The 17,461-nt window shown below is 62.6% G+C and overlaps 1 protein-coding gene across 6 annotated transcripts; it reads right to left on the bottom strand.

Annotated features, from left to right (window-relative positions):
* Nucleotides 1-512: 512 nt before the first annotated feature.
* SMARCA4 (SWI/SNF related, matrix associated, actin dependent regulator of chromatin, subfamily a, member 4) lies at nt 513-16,634 on the bottom strand. 6 transcript variants are annotated; one of them, XM_062642519.1, is made up of 34 exons: nt 16,285-16,633; nt 16,045-16,177; nt 15,193-15,585; nt 14,843-14,941; nt 14,129-14,387; nt 13,631-13,757; nt 13,018-13,191; nt 12,348-12,521; nt 12,108-12,275; nt 11,808-11,858; nt 11,576-11,706; nt 10,984-11,041; nt 10,778-10,896; nt 10,532-10,682; nt 10,285-10,448; nt 10,134-10,200; nt 9,869-9,979; nt 8,661-8,903; nt 8,309-8,422; nt 8,106-8,213; nt 7,807-7,893; nt 7,435-7,481; nt 7,175-7,341; nt 6,219-6,382; nt 5,127-5,354; nt 4,564-4,656; nt 4,159-4,236; nt 3,385-3,603; nt 2,513-2,778; nt 2,305-2,413; nt 1,719-1,820; nt 1,488-1,620; nt 1,269-1,408; nt 513-822 (listed from the first exon to the last, which is right to left on the bottom strand). In XM_062642519.1, the coding sequence occupies exons 1-34, from the start codon at nt 16,504-16,506 to the stop codon at nt 790-792; spliced, it is 4,932 nt and encodes a 1,643-aa protein (XP_062498503.1). In that variant the 5' UTR covers nt 16,507-16,633; the 3' UTR covers nt 513-789. The 6 variants fall into 6 exon arrangements, with proteins under 6 accessions (XP_062498503.1, XP_062498505.1, XP_062498504.1 ...); XM_062642521.1 differs by lacking the exon at nt 4,564-4,656 and having other exon boundaries at nt 2,305-2,410; nt 3,376-3,603; nt 16,285-16,634; XM_062642520.1 differs by lacking the exon at nt 4,564-4,656 and having other exon boundaries at nt 3,376-3,603; nt 16,285-16,634.
* Between the last annotated feature and the right edge of the window lie 827 nt (nt 16,635-17,461).

Consider the following 17,461-nt stretch of genomic DNA (forward strand, 5'->3'; position numbering starts at 1 on the left):
CATTGACCCCCATTGAGTCCCCATAGACCCCCCCCAGCCCCTTCATTGACCCCCATTGAGTCCCCATAGACCCCCCCTAGCCCCTTCATTGACCCCCATTGAGTCCCCATAGAACCCCTATAGACCCCCCCCAGCCCCTTCATTGACCCCCACTGAGTCCCCATAGAACCCCCATAGACCCCCAGCCCCTTCAGACCCCCATAGTCCCCATAGAACCCCCATAGACCCCCATAGTGCCCCATAGACCCCCCATAGGCCCTCATAGCCCCCCATAGAACCCCCATAGACCCCCCCCAGCCCCTTCATAGATCCCCATTGAGTCCCCATAGAACCTCCCCAGCCCCCTCACAGATCCCCATTGAGCTCCCATGGACCCCCCAAAGACCCCCTCATAGGCCTCCATTGAATCCCCATAGACCCTCCCCAAACACCCCCCCCAGCCCCCTCACAGACCCCCACTGAGCACCACAGAACCCCCATGGATCGCCCCCAAGCCCCATCAATTGCACTGATTTCCTCTTCGCTTCCTTTATTACTGTTCAAAATCCAGTGACAGCGACAGGCGCCGGCTGGGGGGGCACCATGGGGGGGACACCATGGGGAGCACCATGGGGGGAGGGCACTCGGCTGTATAAATATGGAGGTTTTATACAGGGCGCAGCTGCGACCCCGGGGCTGGGAGCGCTCCCGGGGTGGGGGGGGGGGATGTGGGGCTGGGGGTGGGGTGGAGACACAGGACATGGACGGCGCCAGGGCCTTGGAATGTGGGTCCGGGCTCCGCCGGGGGCCTTAGTCCTCGTCGGTGCCGCTGCCGGAGCGATCCTGCGGGAAGGGGGGGCTCAGCAATGGGGATGGGGGGGGAGGTTGTGGGGCAGGAGGAGGCAGGTGTGGGGCAGGAGGTGGTTGCTGGGCAGGAGGCTGTTGTTGGGCAGGACAAAGCGGTTGTGGGGCAGGAGGATATGTTTATGGGGCAGGAGGCGGTTGTGGGGCTGGAGGATGTGGTTGTGGGGCAGGAGGAGGTGGTTAAGGGGCAGGAGGAGGCGGTTAAGGGGCAGGAGGAGGCAGTTGTGGGGCAGGAGGAGGAGGCGGTTGTGGGGCAGGAGGATGTGGTTGTGGGGCAGGAGGAGGTGGTTAAGGGGCAGGAGGAGGCGGTTAAGGGGCAGGAGGAGGCAGTTGTGGGGCAGGAGGAGGAGGCGGTTGTGGGGCAGGAGGCGGTTGTGGGGCAGGAGGCGGTTGTGGGGCAGGAGGCGGTTGTGGGGCTCCTTTACCTCCTCCTGCTCCTCGTCGCTGTCGTCGTCGCTCACCACGGGCTTGGCGCGGGCGCTGCGGCTCGTGCGCCGCCGGCCTTTACCACGCTCCGGCGCCTTCTCCTTGCGGCCCAGCTTGATCTTCACCTTCACCGAGCGCGCTGCGGGCGCAGGGCGAGGATGAGGATGAGGATGGGGGGGCAGGGGGGGGGGCTGGGGTGTCCCCATGGGGCCACTCACACTCGGACTCGGAGCCTTCCTCTTCGCCGTCCTCCTCCTCGTCGCTGTCGTCGCCATCGCTCTCCTCCTCCTTCTCGATCTTCTGCCGCACGCTGGTGAACACCGACTGCAGCACGATGGAGTCCTCGTAGATCTGGGGGGGGGGGAGGAAGGAGCCGGTGGGCATGGGACAGAGCCAGCACGGCCGCGGTGGTGCCGGTGCCGGGCCCGGGTGCCCCAATCCCCCCTCACCAGTGAGCCCTCGAGGTTGAAGGTCTGCGCATTCTGGCACAGCAGCATCACGTCCTTCTCCAGGTCGTTGAGGCTCCGGTACTTGTGGTTGCGGATCCGCTCCTGCCGGAGGGGAAGGGGTCACGCTCTTGGCCAGCGCCAATGGTTGCAACCCAATGGCAATGGGCACAACCCAACGCCAATGGGCGCAATCAAATGCCAACAGGCACAACCCAATGCCAACGGGCACAACCGAACATCAATGGGCACAACCCAACAGCAACAGGCACAACCCAGTGGCAACGGGCGCAACCCAACCACAATGGGCACAACCCAAAGCCAATGGGCGCAATCAAATGCCAACAGGCACAACCCAATGCCAACGGGTACAACCCAACATCAATGGGCACAACCCAACATCAATGGGCACAACCCAACCGCAACGGGCACAACCCAGTGGCAACGGGCGCAACCCAACCACAATGGGCACAACCCAACCACAATGGGCAGAACCTCACACCGTGGTTTGCCTGCACCCAACACAAGTCACCACAGCCGCATCCATTGGCCCCCAGGACCGCTGGTGCCGGCGCAGTGCAGCCGTTACCTTGATCTTCTTGAAGTCCACAGGCTTGCGGATGAGCTCATAGTACTCGGGCAGCTCCTTGCGGGACGGCAGCTGGATGAAGACTTCACTGAGCTGCCGTCCACTGCTGCTGCAAAGAGACACCGCGTGGCACCGCCAGCACCGGCCCCACCGTGACGCCCCACGCCGGCCACTGCCGCCATGACCGGGCCCATGCGGTGCCTCCTACCTGTCCTTGTACTTGATGACGGCATCCACGATCTTCTTCATCTTCTTGGTGAGGTTTGGGGGGTTCGGTGAGAGCTTCTCCGCCGGCGGCCGCCCACGCTTCTTCTGCTTCTTGCTCTCCTCGTCCTTGTCGCGGCTGCGGGTGCTGGCGGTGCCGGCTGCAGCGGCGGCGCTGGAGCCCACGTCCGGGTCCCGCTTCCGCTTCCGGGAGGACTTCTTCTGGCGAACCTCCTCCTCGATCTCCTCCAGCGTCCCCTCCTCGATGGCCTGCGCGGGACGGGGCCGCTAGCGCGGGGCTGCCGCCGAGCCCCCCAGGCCCAACCGTGACGGCTGCAGTCCCTGCCCTGGGGGCGGCCATGAAGGTCCCTCGCAGGGGGGGGATCATTATGGGATGGGGAGAAAGGAGCCAGCAACAAGAGGCTTCTGGAGCAACCACCACAACTCCCTGCTCCTGCTCAGGGCAGCCCCTGGTTACGGCAGAGCCCCGTCCCTGGTTATGGCCCAGCTCCATGCCTGGCTATAGCAGAGCCCCATGCCTGGCTATGGCACATCTTTGTGCCAGGCAATGGCACACAGCTCCATGCCTGGCTACGGTGCAGCTCCGTGCCTGGGCATGGCACAGCCCTGTGCCTGGCTGTGGCACACATCTGCATGCCTAGTGATGGCACAGCCCTGTGCCTGACTATGGCATATATCTCTCTGCCTGGCTATGGCACACATTTCCACGCCTGGCTATGGCCCAGCTCTGTGCCGCAGCACCACGGGCACAGTGTTTGCCAGGCTAGGTTTTGGTGAGGTCCCCGGCCCAGGGCGCTGGTCCCGGGGGCCGCGGCGGTGAGAAGCCATTGCAGAACGATGCTGTACCATGTATACCTTGAGCCACTGCTTCTCCGTCAGCGAGTCGCTGTAATCGACCTCCTTGCGGTGCCGCGAGCCGCGGCCGAACATCTTCTCCTCCTCCTCCTCGCAGGTCAAGCGCTCGACCTCGGCGTCGTCCTTGATGATCCAGGAGGGAAGCTCGTCCTCCTCCATCAGCCGCGGCTTGCGCTTGGGGTTCCGGGCCTCCTCGCGCCGCCGGTCCAGGTCCATGCGCTGCAACGAGAGGGCTCTGCCCTTGGAGCGTCCCCGCGGTGCTGCAGGAGCCAAGGGGCACCCAGGGGATGCGGTGACACCGGGCTGGGGACGCCACCTGCAGCCAGGGGCGAGGGGCTGGGGGTGTTTTGGTGGATGCGGTGGGAGGCGATGGCTCCGCTCTGCACCAGCTTCACCATCGGGCATGGCCACCCTCGCTAAGGCATTGCCCAACGGAGGCTCCACGTTGGGCTCTCTCCGTTCCAAGCTTTTCCTCCTCGTTCCATGCTCCTCGTCCCACCAAGAGGGACAATTTTAGGTGGGAAACCGGCTTTTAGGCTGTGGTGCAGCCTCAGCTCCTCCTCCCCACAGTCCCTTCCTCCGGCTTCCCATCCCAGGAGCTCATCCCTCACCGGAGCCGGGATCCTCCTGGCTTGGGCCCTGCTCTCTGCTTTGGCTTTACCTGCTGCTTCCTGGCTCCCAGGCAGGGGATGCTCACAGAGAGGCTGCTCTGGCCGCTACCTGGGGGGGGGGACTGCAGGCATCATCCCGCACCTCCACCTGCTCCACGCTCACCATGAAGAGGTCGAACTCCTCCTCGTGCCGGGCAATCATCTGGTTGACAGTCTCATCGTCAGGGACTTCATCTTCCTCCTGCCAGGGATGGAGACGGCGGCGGCTGAGGGCGAGCGCCGGCTCGTCCGCGGCATCGCTCGGAGCTCGGCCCCGGGGCAGCGCTAGCACCCGACGCGTGGGGCCATGGTTGGGGTGGGGGGGCTGTGTGTGGTGTCTGCTGCGCCCTGCATTGATCTCTTATGGGGGGGGTGTTTCTCTTTCTGGGGCTGGGGGGGGGTCTCAATTGGTCTCTCTACGTTCTCCGCGGTGCAAAGAGCACCGGCGGGAGCTGGCAACGTGCGGTGGCCGAGTCAGCAGCGAGGCCGAGGATTGAATGGGCGTGGAGACTGAGCAACCCCCTCTCACCTTTAGAGGTGGTTCCTCCAACTCAGCGGTCAGGCACAGGGTGGAGGCAGTGTGGGGGAAGCTGCCACTGCCGCTGCCCGCGCTGTATCTGCTCTGTGGATAAAAGGAGGACTTCAGTCTCCAGGGCTGTCAATCCGGCGCCTCTCACCGACGCGACACAGAAAAACCCCTTTGCTACTGCTAGGACCAGGCAGGGGGGCGTGAAAGGGCTCGGGTTGGAAGGGACCTTAAGGCTCAGCTTGTTCCAACCCTCACGCTGGAGCTGCCTGCCCCGAGCCCCGTGGTCCGACCTGGCCTCGAGCGCTGCCAGGGATGGGGCAGCCGCAGCTTCTCTGAGCCTGAGATCTATCGCTTCCTCGTGGAGTGGTTGGGGTTGGAAGGGACCGCAGAGCTCATCCGGTTCCAACCCCCGCCACGGGCAGGGACACCTTCCTCTAGAGCAGGCTGCTCCGGCCCTGTCCAACCCGGCCTGGAACGCAGCCACGGATGGAGGGGGCCGAGCTCTTCCTGCTCCTCCGGGACGCACCGAGCCGCGCGTTCAGGAGTCAATGGAGGCCCCTTACCTCGTCCTGCTCCTCGTGCTCCAGGATGGCCTGCAGGAAGGCTCTGCGCTCATGGCTCGAGGACTTCTGGTCGAACATCCCGGCCTGGATCACTTTCTGGTCCACGTTGAGCTTGTACTTGGCGGCGGCCAAGATCTTCTCCTCCACGCTGTTGACGGTGCAGAGGCGGAGGACGCGCACCTCGTTCTGCTGCCCGATGCGGTGCGCCCGGTCCTGGGCCTGCAGGTCCTGCCGGGTTACAAACACGGTGTCAGGCCTCGGGATCATCCCCAGGGATCCTCCGGAGCCGGGTGTCCGACGCCTCGGCGTGGGCAGGGAGCGGCGGCTGCCCCGGTTCTTGTGCAAGGACACGGTGGTGGTGGATGGGTGATGGAGCAGGGATGGGTGATGGATGCAGGGATGTGGCTGTGTCTTCATCCCTGGACTGGAGCCGCCAGCACCGGCTGCTGGTCACAGAGAGAGGCTGAGGCTTGAGAGCTCTTCAAGGAGCTGTTGACTCCATTCACTTTGCTCCCTTTGGGTGGTTTCTGTTTGGTTGGTTGGGTGTTTTGGGGGTTGCTCGGTTGGTTTTGAGCTGGTTTGGTTGGGTTGGGTTGGTTGGGTTTGGGTTGGATTTAGGTTGTTGGTTTTGGGTTGGTTTCAGGTCGGTTTGGTTGATTTTGGGTGCATTTGTCTCGTGTTGTTTTCGAGTTGGTTTGTTTGATGGTTTTGGGTTGGTTGTTGGTGGTGTTGGGTTGGTTGGTTGTGGTGGGTTGGTTGGTGGTGGGTTGGTTGGTGTTTGGCACTGGGTTGGTTGCTGGGTTGGCTGGTTGTTGGTTGGTGTTGGGTTCGTTGTTCGTTGGCACTGGGTTGGTTGGTGGTTGGTATTGGGTTGGTTGTTGGTTGGTTGGTGGTGGGTTGGATGGTTGCTGGTGTTGGGTTGGTTCATTGTTAGTTGGTGTTGGGCTGGTTGGTGGTGTTGGGTTGGTTTGTTGGTTGGTTGTTGGCGTTGAGTTAGCTGTTGGTTGGTGGTAGTTGGTTGGTTGTTGGGTTGGTTGGTGGTGTTGGGTTGGTGGTTGTAGATTGTTGGCTGTTGGTGAGCTGTGCCTGTACCTGGTGCGGGTTCCAGTCGCTGTCGAAGATGATGACGGTGTCGGCCGACTGGAGGTTGAGGCCCAGGCCGCCGGCGCGAGTGCTCAGCAGGAAGATGAAGTACTCGGAGCCCGGCTCGTTGAATGTCTTCAGCAGCATCCCCCGGTCCTCAGCCTTCGTGGTCCCTGCAGCAGAGCGGGGGGGGTTAATCCTGCCCAGAGAGGAGCCAAGGAGTGCTTGGGAGAAGAGCTGGAGCTTGGGATGTGCCTGGCTTTAAGGGGGCAGCAGCAGGAGCTGGGGATCAGCCGGCCTTGAGGGCCTTCCCCATGTTGGGATTTGCTCCATGGTGGGACCAGGACATGGACTAGGAGGGGAAACCAGGGCTCACGAAGCCGCTCTGGTCTCATTCTGCACCTCAGCTCTGCAGTGGCTCAAAGCTGCTCCCAGGCTGGATCAGGAAAGAGCCAGCACCAAATCCATGGATTCAATATAGAGCCAGCACCAAATCCATGGATTCAATATAGAGCCGGCACCAAATTAATGGATTCAATATAGAGCTGGGACCAAATCCATGGATTCAATACAGAGCTGGCACCAAATCCATGGATTCATTAAGGAGTCAGCACCAAATCCAGGGATTCATTAAGGAGTCAGCACCAAATCCAGGGATTCATTAAGGAGTCAGCACCAAATCCAGGGATTCATTACAGAGCCAGCACCAAATCCAGGGATTCAATACAGACCCAGCACTACTTTTTGCTGGCAAACAGGGCTCGGGGCTGTGCCAGCTCCGGCAGCCCCCCGGTACCAGATCTGGTTAAGGGAGGTTGGGTCCGTGCTCTCCTGGTGCCAAGCACCTTCCAGCTCATCCCCCAGTCCCCAAGTCCTTCCCGTATTGGCCCTCCCAGCGCGATGGGGGCCTCCCGGATGCCAGGACCCAGCCCCCCTGGGTGCCCTTTGCTCCCCTTGGCCCTCACCGTCCAGCCGGAGGTACTTGAAGCCGCGGTAGGCAAAGTAATCTTCCATGATGGTCATGAGCGAGGTCATCTGGCAGAAGAGCAGCACCTTGTGGTTGGTGGCGCGGAGCTTGGGCAGGATCCGGTCGAGGAGCTCGAACTTGCCAGAGGCACGGTACAAATCCAGCCTGGAAGAGCAGGAGCGGAGGGAGATGAGGGCTCGGGAGCAGGAATCCCAATGGGGCTCCTCCCTGCGGCTCCCCCCCCACCACTGCACTCACCCCTGCACGATGCCTCCTGTGAAGCCCAAGTGCTCCGAGAAGGATTCCTGCAAGTGGGAAGAGGAATGGGGTCAGGAACTGGCCACACAGACAAAGGAACCCAATGGAAGGGGCCCGGGAGAGAACCAGGCAGGGAGCCCACTCCTGGATCGCCTCCGGAAGCACCAAGGCTGTTCCCAAGGAGCTCATCCTGATGGGATACATCCCATTGGTGTCGTGAAGCCTGGCACATGGAGGGCAACGCTTCGCCTATGCCATGACCACAGGAGCTCTTGGGTTGATCCCAGCTGGGTTGGTCCCAGTTGGGTTGGTCTCCCATTGGGTTTATCCCTGTTGGGTTGATGCCCATATAGCAGACCCCTATAGCATTACCTCGATGTGCTGGAACATGTAGGGGTGGTTGCAGATCTTCCGCAGCTGCATGATGGTGTTCATGAGGGTTTTGGTGCCTCCTTTACCCTGTGCCAAGGAAATGGACAATCAGACATCCCTGTTTCCCGAGGAGCATTCCGGAAGCGCTCAGCCGGAATTCCCACTTGGCTTTGAAACCCTTGTCCCTATCAAAGCGGAGTTTGGTGCTGCAGGGACGAGCAGCAGGAGCCGGAGCAGCCCCCCCTCACCCCGGTGGCATTCCCACCCATCCCAAAACAGGGAGACTTCCGTATCCCGACCTTCTTGTCCTTCTCAGAGCCGTCGGTGAGGAGCACGCCCTTGGCCTGCATGTGCCGGTAGAGGACGCGCTGCAGCGCTGACATGTCACACTTGATCACGTATTCCACCTGCAGGCAACCAGGGAGCAATGAATCCCCCCGGCACGGCCCCGGCTCATCCCGGAGCCCCGCACGCATCCCATGGGATAGGGAGGAGCCGTCACCTTCTCGGGCAGCTGCGCTTCAACCTCCTTCTTGAGGCGGCGCAGCAGGAAGGGCCTCAGCACCTTGTGCAGGCGCCGGATGATCAGGATCGTTTCTTCCTCGTTCAGGTCCACCTGCGGCAGCGGGAGAGGAGCCCTCACCAAAGGGATGCTCTTCCCATGGGATCCCCGGGATCCCTGGACACCAGAAGCGATTCCCCCACCTCCCGTTTGCTCCCTGCAGGCCCACCCCAACCCCAGGATGCTTCCCCTTAAGGTGGGTGCTGCAGTGAGGCAGAGGAGCCCAGAGGCTGCGAGCCCCTCACCGCAGCCTCATGGCTGCAAGCCCACCACCGCAGCCTCGCGGCCGTACCTTCTCGCCCGTCATGGCGAAGGGGGCGTTGAACCACTGCTCGAAGGTGCTGCAGCTCTTGAAGATGGTTGGCAGGAGGAAGTTGAGGAGCGCCCAGAGCTCCGGGAGCTTGTTCTGCAGCGGCGTCCCGGTGAGCAGCAGGCGCCGCGGGGCCACGTAGTGGGTGTTGAGCACCTGCGTGAGCTTGCAGTGGTGGTTCTTCATGCGGTGGCCCTCGTCCACGATCATGTACTTCCACCGGATCTACCACAGAACCATGGAATAGCCAGGGTTGGAGAGGGCCTTAACGTCATCCAGCTCCAACCCCGCTGCCATGGGAAGGGACACCTCACACTGAACCATGGCACCCAAGGCTTTGTCCAACCTGGCCTTGAACACTGCCAGGGATGGAGCATTCACAGCTTCCCTGGGGAACCCATTCCAGTGCCTCAGCACCCTCACAGGAAAGAATTCCTTCCTTATACCCAATCTAAACTCCCCTGTTTCAGTTTGAACCCGTTACCCCTTGTCCTGTCACTGCAGTCCCTAATGAAGAGTCCCTCCCCAGCATCCCTATAGCCCCCTGCAGATACTGGAAGCTGCTCTGAGGTCTCCACGCAGCCTTCTCTTCCCCAGCCCCAACTTCCTCAGCCTGTCTCCATACAGGAGGTGCTCCAGCCCCTGAGCATCCTCATGGCCTCCTCTGGACTTGTTCCAACAGTTCCATGTCCTTTTTATGTTGAGGACACCAGAACTGCACCCAGTGCTTCAGGTGAGCTCTCACAAGGGCAGAGCAGAGGGGCAGGATCACACCCCTGGCCCTGCTGCCCACGCTCCTTTGGATGCAGCCCAGAATACGGCTGTTTTCTGGGCTGCGAGCGCACATCCATGGGGAGCAGCAGGGGGGTGAGGACCGGAGGTGGCCAGGAGGGATACCCTGAGCCAGGAGCAGGGAGGACACCAGCACCAGCACCTTCCATGGCCCAAGGCAAGAACTGAGCTGGGGTTTTGGTGCGTGGCTCTTCATGGTGTCCCCAACCCACAGGACACCCCAGTGTTCATCTTCACCCCGTGGTGTTGGGACAAGGCAGAGCCCCCCCAGCGTTCAGGGACCACCTCAGAAGGGCTCTACCGAATGCTCCCCACCCCATGGATTGATTAAAGGGGAAGGAAAAGCAATAGAATGGGAGAATCCCAAGAGAAAGATGACTTGAAGGGGGGGGGCCCACCTTGGCCAGGATGTGCTTGTCCTTGATGATGTACTCGTAGGTGGTGAGCAGGACGTTGAACTTCCCGCTGCGGAGCTGCGGCACGAAGGCGCGTCTCGCTGCTGGCGAGCCCTGCAGAAGCGATTCCCAATGGGAATGGGAAGGACAAGCATGGATTCAGGGCCAGGAAGCATCCCAGATCCCATGGGATGAAGGACGTGAGGACCGGAAGGAGGAAAAGGTGAAGCTGAAGGAGCCCAGGAGCGAACCCAGCGCCAGCACTTGCCTTGTACGAGACCTTGACCACAGAAGGAGCCCACTTGTCAAACTCGTAGGCCCAATTGGACAGAGTTCTGGGGGGAAAACCAAAAGATTCGGTCAAAGGGGCACCGGTGCCACGGTCCCAAGGCCTGGCTGAGCAGGAACACGGTGCTTACGAGAGCGGGACGATGATGAGGAAGGGCCCGTTGATGCGCTTGTGCTCCATGAGGTACGTGATGAGGGCGATGGTCTGGATGGTCTTGCCCAGCCCCATCTCATCGGCCAGGATGCCGTTCAGGTTGTTGTTGTACAGGGACACCAACCACTCCAGCCCCTTGATCTATGGGGAAAACAGGGACTGAAGGGTGGGAAGGAGCCGGCTGCAGGCCCAGGAGGAGCCCGTTGGGTGCCTCCCGTCCCCACCTGGTACTGCTTGAGGACCCCGTTGACCATGAGCGTGGATTGCTTGTCCACCCGCTCGGTGACAGCATGGGCCACGGCATAGTAGGACTGCAGGCCCCGGGCCAGTGCCTGCGACACCCCGTACTCATCGTCCACGTCCTGCTTGGCATTCCTGCCCAGGAGAAAAGGGGATGAGCAATGGGATCCCTGTGGAATGAAGCTCCCGGGGAGCCCCACCATGGGTCCTGCCGACGGGGAAGGACTCACTCAATGATGTGCCTGGCGTCCACCTCGGAGACGTCGTCGCTGTCGGGGTCGGGGATCTTCTTCTTCTCCTCCACGGGCAGCGCGGGCTGGGTGGGCTGGGGCTGCTCCTCCTCCTCCTCCTGCCGGGACACAACCCCCGGATGGCCGCTCAGCACCATCCCCTCCGCGCCGCCATCCCTTGGGATGCGCCGGGGGCTGCTCCTCACCTCCTCCTCCTCTTCGGAGCCGCTCTCCTCGCTGTCGGAGCGCGGGGCCACCTCGTACCTGGGTCAATGCAGGCAGGGCCGGGTCAGTGCAGCGGGACCAACCCCTCCAGTTCTCATCAGCACCATCCAGTCCCCCATAAAACACCGGTTTAACCCCCCTTAACTTCCATGCATCCTTTAGGGAACGCAGCCAGAGCCACCCGTCACCCTCCTAACAAGCTTTTCCCATTGGTGATGGGGTCTTTCCCCATGCCTATAGGGATGCTGCGGATGGACTCTTCATTAGGGACTGTAGTGACAAGACAAAGGGTAACGGGTTCAAACTTAAACAAGGGAAGTTCAAATTAGGTGTAAGAAGGAAATTCTTTCCTGTTAGGGTGGTGAGGCACTGGAATGGGTTGCCCAGGGAGATTGTGAACGCTCCATCCCTGGTGGTGTTCAAGGCCAGGCCGGACAGAGCCTTGGGTGCCATAGTTCAGTGTGAGGTGTCCCTGCCCACGGCAGGGGGTTGGAAGTGGATGATGTTAAGGTCCTCTCCAACCCTGGCTATTCCATCCCACTCCCAGCACCATTCCCATTGGAGGGCACCTACCCAGGGTTCATCTCCAGCCACGCCTCCAGCTGCCCGGCCTTGGGCGCATCGGTGCCGGTCAGGATCTTCCCGCTCTCCACGTGGATCACTTTGACTGGGAGGTCGCTCATTTGGCTCGTCTCATCCAGCGGCTGCGGGGGCAAAGCGGGAGCACGGCGGGAGCCGAGCTTGGGCTCCGCGGGTCCCCGTGGATCCGCACCAGGCTCGGGCACGGAGCCGGCTCTGGCCTCACCTCCCCATCCGGGCCGATGGCCGGCGGCTGCCCCTCCGCGTTCTCTGCCTTCTGCAGGAGGAAGAGGAGGGTTGTGAGCGATGGCATAAAGAGGAGCCAACCCCCTGCATGCTCTGTGCCAAACCCACCTGGAGCAATGGCACCAAAGAGGAGTCAACCTCCTGCATGCTCTGTGCCAAACCCACCTGGAGCGATGGCACCAAAGCAGGAGCCAACCCCCTACACGCTCTGTGCCAAACCCACCTGGAGCAATGGCACCACAAAGGAGTCAACCTCCTGCATGCTCTGTGCCAAACCCACCTTCTTCTTCTTCTTTTTCTTCTTCTCCTTGGCCACCTGGGCCGCCTTGTGCTGCCGCACCAGCTCTGTCAGGTTGGCCACGTACTCGTCCGTCTGCTGCAGCAGGTAGGCCAGGCGCTTGTCCTTCTTCTGGTCGATGAGCTTGCGGTAGCCTTCCTCATCCTCAGCCTGCAGGGAGAGGATCCTGAGCCCCCCCCAGCACCCCAACATCCCCCCCAAGGGCACCCCAAACCCCGCTACCATCAGGCGCCGCATCCGTTCCTTCTCGATGCGCTCATTCTCCTTCTTCTGCTCGCGCTCGGTGTTGGCGTGGTACGTGGCCACCGCCTTGGTCAGCTTCTGGATCTTCCCGCTCACTGAGCGGTGGTATTCCTTGAAGTCCTTGGCGTGCTGCAGGATGCTGTTGAGGTATTCCTGCAGGGAACGGGAGCACCGGGACCAGCCGTGAGCACAGAGCAAGCACCATGAACACAGAGCCCGAACCATGGGCACAGAGCCTGAACCATGGGCACAGAGCCCGAACCATGGGAACAGGGCCTGAACCATGGGAACAGGGCCCGGATCAGGGGCACAGAGCCTGAACCATGGGAACAGGGCCTGAACCATGGGAACAGGGCCCGGATCAGGGGCACAGAGCCCAAATCAGGAGCCCAACCCAGGAGCCCAGAGCCCCAACCCAGGAGCCCAGAGCCAGAACCAGGAGCCCAGAGCCAGAACCAGGAGCCCAGAGCCAGAACCAGGAGCCCAGAGCTGGAACCAGGAGCCCAGAGCCCCAACCACGAGCCCAGAGCTGGAACCAGGAGCCCAGAGCTGGAACCAGGAGCCCAGAGCCCCAACCACGAGCCCAGACCCGGAACCAGGAGCCCAGACCCGGAACCAGGAGCCCAGAGCCCCAACCAGGAGCCCAAACCTGGTGCTTCTGGCGTCGCTTCCGCTCCTGCTCGATCTTCTGCTGCTTCTCCAGCTTCTCGGTGATGCGGGCCTCGCGCAGGGACTGCCGCTTGCTCCTCTTGTAGGCCTTGGCGTTGAGCGCCGTCTCCAGCGCCGTGTCCCGCCGCATGCACACCACCACCTCCTGCCGCAGCTGCGGAGCACCCCCGGGGGTGAAGCCATGGGGCTCATGGCACTGTGTCCCCCCCTCCCCGGGGGTGAAGCCATGGGGCTCATGGCACCGTGTCCCCCCATCCCCGGGGGTGAAGCCATGGGGCTCATGGCACCGTGTCCCCCCCTCCCCGGGGGTGAAGCCATGGGGCTCATGGCACCGTGTCCCCCCTTCCCCGGGGGTGAAGCCATAGGGCTCATGGCACCGTGTCCCCCCATCCCCGGGGGTGAAGCCATGGGGCTCATGGCACCGTGTCCCCCCCTCCCCGGGGGTGAAGCCATGGGGCTCATGGCACCGTGTCCCCCCATCCCCGGGGGTGAAGCCATGGGGCTCATGGCACCGTGTCCCCCCATCCCCGGGGGTGAAGCCATGGGGCTCATGGCACCGTGTCCCCCCCTCCCCGGGGGCAGCAGGGCCTTACCTGGCGCTGGAAGTTGAGCAGCCGCAGTGCCTTGAGCTCGATGGTGGCCTTGGTGCGCAGGTCGCCGGCCAGCGAGCCCGGCAGGTTCTCCAGCTCCTGGATGCGGTGGGCGATGCGGGCCTGGAGCCTGCAGGGCCACAGGCAGGGGCTGAAGGCTCGGCCAGCTCCATGGAGCCCGCATTGCCTTTGGGTACCAGCCCCTCACTGAGCCTGAGACCAGATCCAACCCTCGGAGCTGAGCAATGGAGGGGGCCCACCCTGAACCTCCTGACTCCCCAGGATGGCCTCCCCTGCTCAACACCTTCGGCTCCTCTCTCCATCACCACCCCAAAGCCCTCCTTTGGTACCACCAAAGAGAAGATCCTGCCTCCTGCAAGGCTTTGCTCGCCCTTCTTGCAGAGAGCAGGACCAAACCCCCTAACCCAAAGACCAGAGCATCCCAACAGATCAGGATTGGGATCGGGATGCTCCCAGCAGGGGATCCCCCCCAGCACCCACCGGTACTCCCGCTCCTGCAGGATCTCCACCGGGTCCAGCCCGCGGGGCTTCTGGATGGGGGTGATGCGGTTCTGCTTCTGGTGCAGCTGCACCATGGGTGCGGGCTGCGCCGGCTGCCCCGGCGACTGCGTCTGCGGCGGCATCACCGGCGAGGCAGCTGGCGGCACTGCCGGCGGCGCAGGTGAGGGCCGCCCCGTGGGCTGCGGCGGGATCAGCTTCTGTGGGGCGCTGCTGGGGGCCGCCGCGTTGGCCAGGGGCCCTGTGGGGACACGGGGATGCAGTGGGATGGACACAGGAACGATGGGGGACACACATGGGGCACGCAGGGGACACACAGGGTATACACAGGGAACATGCAGGGTACATGCATGGGACACACAGGGGACATGTGTGGGACACACAGGGGACACGCAGGAGACACAGGGAACACACGTGGGATGCACGTGAGACATGCATGGGACGCGCATGGGACACAAGATACACAGGACACGCATGGAACACGCATGGAACACGCAGGGGACATGCATGGGAGCGCACATGGGGCTTCTTCAAGCTCCATGTGGAGAGCACACAGCCCAAGCTGGTTCTCCCGTGCTCAGCCACCATTCCCAGCAGGATCACCTGGGAATCCCCCCCCACGGCTCAGGCTCTGCCCCCGGCCCCTTGCTTCCTTTGCCCCCAATGGGCTCTGGTCGCCCAGGTCCAGGGCCTCACCTTCTGGCCAGGGCTTGGGGGGGCCCCCGGGCGGCTGCCCCGGCATCCCGGGGGGAACTCCTGAGGGTCCAGGCGGGGGCATGTTGGGCCCCCCCATACCTGGCAACAGAGAAAAGCTGGGTTAGGCTCAAACAGAACCAGGTTGGAGATAGGGAAGTGCTTCCCTGTGAGGGATGGGGGGACACCGGGATGGGGTTGATGGAGAAGGTTTGGATGCCCCATCCCTGGCAGTGGCCAAGGCCGGGCTGGAGAAACCTGCTCCATGCGAGGGGTCCCTGCCCACAGCAATGGGTCCGAACAGGATGGAGCTCCCCATCCCACCCCATTGGTGCCTCCGTGCCCACACTCACCATGAGGTCTGCTGTAGTTTGGAGGTGTTGGTCCCGCTCCAGGCCCTTGCACTTGGCCCTGCACCGGCCCCGTGCCGGCCACGGCGGGCGGAGGGAGCGTGGCCATGGGCTGCTGCAGGCCGGGCACAGGGCGCTTGCCCTGCACGGCCATCTGGAGGTGCTCAGGCAGCGGCTGCCCCCGCGCCAGCATCTTGTAGGCCATGATCTGAGCGCGGAGCTGATGGAGCTGGTTCTGGTTGAAGGGGGTCGGGCCCCGGCTCTGCTGCCCCCCACCCAGCGCCTGTGGGTCGGCTCCATCCAGCGGTCCTGAGGCCATGGCGGCGCCCGAGGAGGGGCCGTTGGCCGGCACCGGGCTGGAAGCGTGCTCGGAGCCACCGAGCGGGGAAGGGTACCCTGGAAAAGAGGGAGCTCAGGGCTGGGAATGGGAGCAGTGGGGCAGGGGAAGGAGGAAATGCCCCCCCCCCCATGATGGAGCCGGGGCCTGGGAAGCTCTGGAGGGCTTTATCCAACCCAAAGCCATGGATCTGGGAAGGATGGGCCTGAGCGAAGAAACTGCTGGAGCCCTTCTCATGCAGAGGGAAAACAACCCCCAAAATTATGGATTGGAGAATGGATGCGTGCAGGAATCCTCCTGCTCATGCATGGAGGGAATGAACGCCCCAAATCCTTGAGGGAACACTGTGTCCCCCTCCACAACCTCAGCACAGACTGTGCCATGCAGAGGGGCAGTCAAGCCTTGATGCCATTCCCTGCATGTCTCCCTATCCCATGGGATACGTGCGAGAAACAGATGGAAGCAACCCCCCCGGAAGAGTCTGCAGAGCTCTATCCCCTTAGTTTGCAGACACCAACCTTGGGAATGCTGGTCCATGGGGCTGGGGGGAGGCCCCATCCCTGCGTGCGCGCCCGGCCGCAGCCCCATCCCCTTCATCTGCCCGTAGCGAGGGTCCTCGCTCAGCCCCTTCTCGTGCAGGGGGTCCATGGGCTGGAGGGGGCGGGGGGGACGACAAAAAACACCCCCAGGATCAGAGCCCCGTCATTCCCAGCTCTCCTAGGAGCATCCTCAGGGATGGATCCCGGCGCTGGCCTCACCTTATGGAGCTGGTGCAGGTTGTCCTGAGCGTAGCCCGCGGGGCCCTGCGGCGGCAGTGGGTGCCCGGCCGAGGGGGGGCCAGGGCTGGGTCCCATCATGCTGTGAGCGGAGCCCGGTGAGGGCCCAGGGCTGGGCCCCAGCATGGCCCCGGGGGAGGGACCTGGCCCCGGGGAGGGCCCCGGCCGCGGCGTCCCACCCATGGGGGGGTCCGGAGTGGACATGGTCAGGGCCGGGGTAACGGAGCCGTCAGGGCCGGGATAACAGAGCCGTCACCGATGGGATAACGGAGCCGTTACCTACGGGATAATGGAGCCGTCAGTGCCGGGATAACAGAGCCGTCACCGATGGGATAACGGAGCCGTAACCTATGGGATAACGGAGACGTCAGTGCAGGGGTAATGGAGCTCTCACCGATGGGATAACGGAGCCGTCACAGATGGGATAATAATGCTGTCAGTGCCGGGATAACGGAGGCATCACCACCAGTTCCCCCCTCAACCCAAGCTCAGCTCTCCTGCTCGGGTTTATCCCTATTCCCAAGCACCCTCCTCACCACGGGAGGAACGCCGGGATCCTGGCACCCACCTATCCCAGGATGTTGCCTCCAGAGATCCCGTCCTGAGGTCGGGGAGGCTCAGTCCCAGCACCTGTGTCCTGGAGAGGAAGATTTCCAGGGTCAGGAGCAGCCCCAGGAACAGAACCTGCGCCCCAGGAGCCTCCTTCCTCATCCTGATCCTTCCCATCCCGCTCCTTCCTCATCCTGATCTTTCCCTACCCTGATCCTTCCCTGTTTCTGATCCATCCCCACCTTGATTCTTCCTATCCTGCACCTTCCCTGTTCCTGATCCATCTCATCCTGACCCTTCCCCATCCCGATCTTTCCCTATCCTGATCCCTCCCCATCTTGATCCTTCCTCATCCTGATCCCTTCCCGTCCTGATCCTTCCTCATCCCACTCCTTCCTTCCCCGTCATGTTCCTTCTCTATCCTTATTTTTCCCCACTGCATGGATTTGAAGCCGCACAAATCCATCCCTCCCTCCGGGCCTCCTTCCCGCTTGCATCCTGGAAAACAAGGATAATCCCTGGGAACGAGCTCATTCCCATCCCCGGCAGCAGGTAAAGCCCCCTGGTACCCGGGATGAATGCTTCACCAGCCCCCCTGCTCACCGGGAAC

Source organism: Pezoporus occidentalis, unplaced genomic scaffold (assembly GCF_034315485.1).
Source record: "Pezoporus occidentalis ecotype Australia unplaced genomic scaffold, CSIRO_AGI_Poc_V1 ctg715, whole genome shotgun sequence".
Classification (NCBI taxonomy): Eukaryota; Metazoa; Chordata; class Aves; order Psittaciformes; family Psittacidae; genus Pezoporus; species Pezoporus occidentalis.

Excerpts from the sequence above, each read along its gene's own strand:
- SMARCA4 (XM_062642519.1), bottom strand. The coding sequence starts at position 16,506 with ATGTCCACTCCGGACCCCCCCATGGGTGGGACGCCGCGGCCGGGGCCC. Across the intron at positions 6,383-7,174 it reads CAAGTACCTCCGGCTGGACG|GGACCACGAAGGCTGAGGAC; the intron begins GTGAGGGCCAAG and ends GCTCTGCTGCAG. Across the intron at positions 4,237-4,563 it reads TGGAGGAACCACCTCTAAAG|GAGGAAGATGAAGTCCCTGA; the intron begins GTGAGAGGGGGT and ends CATCCCTGGCAG.